Source organism: Pinus tabuliformis, chromosome X (assembly GCF_031772625.1).
Source record: "Pinus tabuliformis cultivar Carrire ecotype Pingquan chromosome X, CPIR1, whole genome shotgun sequence".
NCBI classification, from domain to species: domain Eukaryota; kingdom Viridiplantae; phylum Streptophyta; class Pinopsida; order Pinales; family Pinaceae; genus Pinus; species Pinus tabuliformis.
This window is the reverse complement of record NC_142308.1, coordinates 319,854,784-319,860,930: the sequence shown is the minus strand read 5'-3', so window position 1 is coordinate 319,860,930 and position 6,147 is coordinate 319,854,784. Positions and strand designations below refer to the sequence as shown.

General features: G+C 29.3%; 1 protein-coding gene across 4 annotated transcripts in view; it reads left to right on the top strand.

The window, feature by feature from the left end:
- The first annotated feature begins 945 nt into the window (after window positions 1-945).
- LOC149139739 (zerumbone synthase-like) overlaps window positions 946-6,147 on the top strand; it is a 230,970-nt gene continuing 225,768 nt past the window's right edge. Inside the window, exon 1 of one of the 4 annotated variants that reach the window (XM_089449955.1) lies at window positions 946-1,103. In XM_089449955.1, coding sequence (XP_089306081.1) covers window positions 1,036-1,103 — 68 coding nt within the window. In that variant the 5' untranslated portion in view covers window positions 946-1,035. The remainder of the gene's footprint in view (window positions 1,104-6,147) is intronic. The other 3 variants (XM_089449958.1, XM_089449957.1, XM_089449953.1) reach the window with 3 other exon arrangements.

The following is a 6,147-nucleotide window of genomic DNA, read 5'->3' as shown; positions in this document are numbered from 1 at the left end:
GTTGACATGGTTGGGACCAAGCAGACTTGTGAGTGCATTACTGAAATCCAAAGAAGAATCTCATTATCACAAAACTTTTATGGATTTTGACATGCTGACGTGCAAAGATTCCTCAAGTTCCTGAAACCACAGGGATCCCATAAAGTAGAGCCACATCATTACAAACTTTTATTGATTGATGTTGACATGGTTGGGACCTCGCAGACTTGTGAGTGCATTACTGAAATCCAAGGAAGAATCACATTATCACAAAGCTTTTATGGATTTTGACATGCTTACATGCAAAGATTCCTCAAGTTCATGTAACTACAGGGATCCCATAAAGGAGAGCCACATCATTACAAACTTTTATTGATTGATGTTGACATGGTTGGGACCTGGCAGACTTGTGAGTGTATCAATGAAATCCAAGGAAGAATCTCATTATCACAAAATTTTTATGGATTTTGACATGCTTACATGCAAAGATTCCTCAAGTCCCTGTAACTATAGGGGTCCCATAAAGGAGAGCCACATCATTACAAACTTTTATTGACTGATGTTGACATGGTTGGGACCTGGCAGACTTGTGAGTGCATTACTGAAATCCAAGGAAGAATCATATTATCACAAAACTTTTATGGATTTTGACATGCTTACCTGCAAAGATTCCTCAAGTTCTTGTAACTACAGGGATAGCATAAAAGAGAGCCACATCATTACAAACTTCTTTGTTGATTGATGTTGACATGGTTGGGACCTGGCAGACTTGTGAGTGCATCACTGAAATCCAAAGAAGAATCACATTATCACAAAACTTTTATGGATTTTGACATCCTTATCTGCAAAGATTCCTCAAGTTCCTGTGACTACAAGAATCCCATAAAAAAGAGCCACATCATTATAAACTTTTATTGATTGATGTTGACATGGTTGGGACCGGGCAGACTTGTGAGTGCTTCTGTTCTGATGACTTCTATATCTGCAGCGACCTCTCCCTGTAATTGCACCTGAGGCTTCCTGCGTCATCTAACTACCCAAATCTCGTTCCCAACCATGTCTATCGAAGAGGCCGATGCATTTGGTGCCTGTGCTGGCAATCTCAACATTCATGCGGAGCAACGGTAATAACACGAACAGACTCGCTTAATATTTTTGCCATCTGTCTATTTGAGAGTTCAATGAATCATGACTAGTTGTCTTTCACAGTATCCTGAAAATGTACATGATTTTTCTGTGTTTTATAATTTTTGTGTTTGGAAAGCCCGAACTGTAAATTACATGGGAGTAGCCATGATTTTGAGTTCATGTTTTCAAAGATTATTGAAAATTTTGTGCCAAAGTTTGGTTGAACTTAAACGTTCTAGTTTAATTTCCTCATCTTTACTGTATTTTAATGTCATTTTTAATTTACTGGAACACAATTAACTTTCCCATAAACTAGTTAATTTATATCTTATAAATAAAATCACAGTGTTTATAAAATTTCTAAAAAATCTAAATCTACACTAAACATGTTAATTTATATTTTTGATTAATAACTTATGTTTTTATCGAACATTTTTTATTAATAACCTATGTTTTTATCGAACTGTAAATTACATGGGAGTAGCCATGATTTTGAGTTCATGTTTTCAAAGATTATTGAAAATTTTGTGCCAAAGTTTGGTTGAGATTAAACGTTCTTTATATGATAGTTTAATTTCCTCATCTTTACTGTATTTTAATGTCATTTTTAATTTACAGGAACACAATTAACTTCCCTATAAACTAGTTAATTTATATCTTATAAATAAAATCATACAGTGTTATAAAATTTCTAAAAATCTAAATCTACACTAAATATGTTTTTAACTTATGTTTTTATTTTTTAAAATAAGATAAAATTTATAGAGTCAGGCGTTTTGATCTTATTTATTGTCTATGCCGTATTTTATGAGCATCAAATGATAATTGTTTGAAGAATTGTCTGCACCATCAAAAAATAGTCAAAATTTAGCTTAAAAAAGTTTCAAAAAAACTTGTAATTGTTTGTTAGTGGTAATTATTTGTTAATAGAATAAAATACCCAAAATGTTGAAATTTGATAATTATAATTTAGATTTACAATTTTTTTTTGCAAAATTTCCAGAAATTTCAAAACAAATTCACAAGCTAATTAAATTCACTTAAAAATTCTTCTCCGATAAACTAAAAAACAACAAACCCATTATAAACTTACTAAATTCTCAACGTTTTCCATATTAATGGCAACTCTCCTTACAAAGCCCCACCCTTTTCTTTTTCTCTTCTTAATCCAGTTAACTTCCCATAAACTAATTAATTTATATCTTATAAATAAAATCATTCAGTGTTTATAACATTTCTAAAAAAATCTAAATCTACACTAAACATGTTTTTAGTTTATATTTTTTATTAATGACCTATGTTTTTTATTTTTTTAAATAAGATTAACTTTATAGAGTCAGGCGTTTTGATCTTATTTATTGTTTATGCCGTATTTTATGAGCATCAAATGATAAATGTTTGAAGAATTGTCTGCACCGTCAAAAAAATAGTCAAAATTTAGGTTAAGAAATTTCAAAAAATCTTGTTATTGTTTGTTAGTGGTAATTATTTGTTAGTAGAATAAGATACCTAAAATGTTGAAATTTGATAATTATAACTGATATTTACAAAAAAATTTATCAAATTTTACTAAAATTTCAAAACAAATTCACAAACCAATTAAATTGACTTAAAAATTCTTCCGCAATAAACTAAAAAACCACAAACCCATTATAAATTCTTTTTTTTAATCTAGGAGAATGGGTAACTAAACCCATTATAAACCTACTAAGTTCTCAATATTTTCTGTAAAAGTGAGGACTCCACTTTACATATTAATGGCAACTCGCCTTACAAAGCCCCACCCTTTTCTTTTTCTCTTCTCAATCCAGTGGCCGGGCGTGTCTCATAGATAAGCGTCTACGAGCATAGAAACAACAGAGGTTCGCGTTAACGAGAATTGTGGGCACTGACAATCTCTGCACTGATCGATTGCTACCGTTGTGTGCCACCTCCGCAGCCCGCAACCGAACGTAGAAGGATACACCTTACTTTTATAAATTATAGTAACCATGAGCACCCGTCGGCTCACTTTCTAACTCTTTGGTTTTTTACTTTCTAACTCTTTGGTTTTTTGGTTTAATTTGTGTATTTTTATTTAGATGATGAATTTTGAGAATATTTTAAAATCAGATAATTCGGAACAATGTAAAACAATATTTCAGGAGAAGATCAAATAATTAACCAAATTCCAAAATATTCATAAATCCACAATCTAGATGAATTCAATAACTCTAATTCACACTATCTTTATTTCAGCAAGGTCCCCAATAAGAAGTCCCACTAAACATAGACTTCGTTGCCTTTGTTCTTTAAACAAGTTTTGTAGGTTTTAATAAAATTTAACTATATGTAATATTATATTGATAAAATTGATTGCTTTTAAATGTTTGGTTATTATTTAGTTTTATTAAATTTAAAATACATAAACTTTAATTAACTAAAAATAATCTAAATAATCTAAATTATATTATTGTTGGTGATAATGATTAATGTTTTACTAAATTTTCAGATTTTAAAAAATGAGAGATTATTTAATATTTTAATTTTATGCTCGAAAAGTTATATTGAAAAAAGTTTTGGATGGTTATAGGTTTGTTGACATTGAAGGTCAACAAAAATGTTTTTCATCCTCAACTCTCTTACTTTTGTAAAGTTGATAGAATTTTTCAACCTATAGTGTTTTCTGAATTGGCCAAACATCTAATTGCAATATGAAGTTCCTATTTTTTTTTTAGTTTAGTAAAGTTTATTTCTTTCCTTACATGAATGAAGAAAAATATATTTTTTATTTTTACTTTAGAGATTTGGGTTCACGAGCTACTTATTCTAACTTTTTTAGCACTTTGCAAGTTTTCCTTAAAATTTGATGTAATAATGTTTCAATATTACCCTTGTTCTACAAAATGATCTCCTCCTTTATCCTCCAAAGGTATTCCTGCCTCCAAGTGTATACCGAATGTGGTTGTTTTGGCTAGAAGGAATTTTAGAAAACTTTTTTTGCTCCATGTTCTTTAATTCTAGCTTATACATAAAATACCTAGTCATAGTCATGCTTTCAATGGGTGAAAGGGGATCTTCAACCATGAGAATATGATAAGGGTATTTCTTTAATCTTGACATGAACTTCTTTTGGATCACTTCCCATTGCAACCCCAAACTTCACATCTATATAAAATAAGAGGAGTTTCTTTTATTCCATATTCAAATATCTATGAACTTAGAATTGTTTTCAAGGTCATAATAAGCTTTCCATCCTCCTTTTATTCTTTTCTCAGTGCTATAATTTTAGCTAAAAGTGTGATAGATATCTATTCCAAGATATTTGTATGATGAACTTCCTCCAAGTTCGTGTTGTCATATATTAAAATATTTTATATGGTTGTCATTATCATATATGATTTTTTAGGATTTAATAATTATGACTTTGAGTGAACATCTTTTACATGAAGGAGAAGAGAGTCATGATTATATTAGTGATAATAGGCTAACATAGTCCTCACCTTCCAAACACTTTTCTAATGTAAAAATACAAAATCTATTTAAAATATTAATATTATATTTAAATAAATATTAAAGAAAAAATCTATTAATATTTTAAAAAATTTAAATTAAGATAATTTTTTTAATATATTTAAAAATTTAAATTTTATATTTTTAACAATCAATGTCAAACTATTATCTAAAATGTCAAATTTATTTATTATTTTAATTATTTTCTTAAGAAATTCTTTTATATATATATATGTGAGAGATTGATTAATGTTATATTATTTATATTAATGCCTTATTATTATAATTAATAAAAGTGGTATTATTTTTTAAGTTTCTAATTTTACTTTAATATTTATTATTTTCACACATTTTTGTGTTTTATATTTTGTAAAAGTTTTTTTGTTTATTTAAAATAATTTATTTATCATTTTATTATTGTGTAGAGTTTTCTTTCAGGATTATTGCATCTATAGTTCTTTGTATTGACATTTTGAGCCATCCACTATGGCTCATCATCAAGATAGATAAAAAAAATAATGCTTTTAGTCTAGATGTTGTTATTTTTTAACTATGAGTTGTAGTTGTGATCTACATGTGTCAAAGTCATTTATTTATGTCTTATATATTTGTATTTGTTATGATCAATAAAGAAATCAATGGGTGATTGGTTGTGTGTTTAATCTCTATGGTGTCTCTCATTTTTTTAAACTTTTGTAATAATATGAGTTAAAAAAAATTGTTCTATTTTTATATTCTTTTATTTTCTATCTAGTTTTTTTTTTTTAATTACATTATAAAAAATTTCAGTTTTCCTTTGACTTTGATTTTTTTTAATTTATCTTGGATTCTTTTTTTAATGGATGTAACCAACAAATGGTTCCAAATATCCTGACATCTGCAACAAATGCAAAGTGGATTACTTAACCACATAAAAACTCTAAAAGACACACTAACACACACACATGCAATTAAAGCATATATACAATGATTTTACTACACTCAATTAAGCATAGTAAAGTTTGAGGTACAACCCGTTTTGGGGCTGCAGTAATGGAGTTCCATCATAATCCACCAACTCGTAGGCACCTTTTGCCAAAATACGATTGACAATATAAGGACCCATCCATAGTAGTTCAAATTTTCCTGCTCCAAGTTTATTAGCTTCCTGATGATTAAGCAAGACCAGGTCTCCTTCCGATAAAACGCAAGGCCTGACATTTCTGTCGTATTGTGCCTTCATTTGTTTCTTATGTGTTTTGTTAGCCAATGCGGCTTCACGACGGGTTTCATCCAGCTCGATGAGTTATAATAAACACGATTCTTCATCAGAAGTGTTGGGTAACAAGTCAATCACGAGTTTGAGAGATGAAATTTCACATTATATCTACAAGATTTCCTCCCAACCATACACCAATTGAAAGGGTGTGAATCTAGTTTCATTCCTCACCGAGGTTCAATATGCCCACAAAGTAGAGTACAAGATTAAATGCCAGTTTTGTTTATGAACCCCTATCATTATTTGAAGCATTTGCTTCAGAACTTTGTTGATGGCCTCAGCTTGTCCAT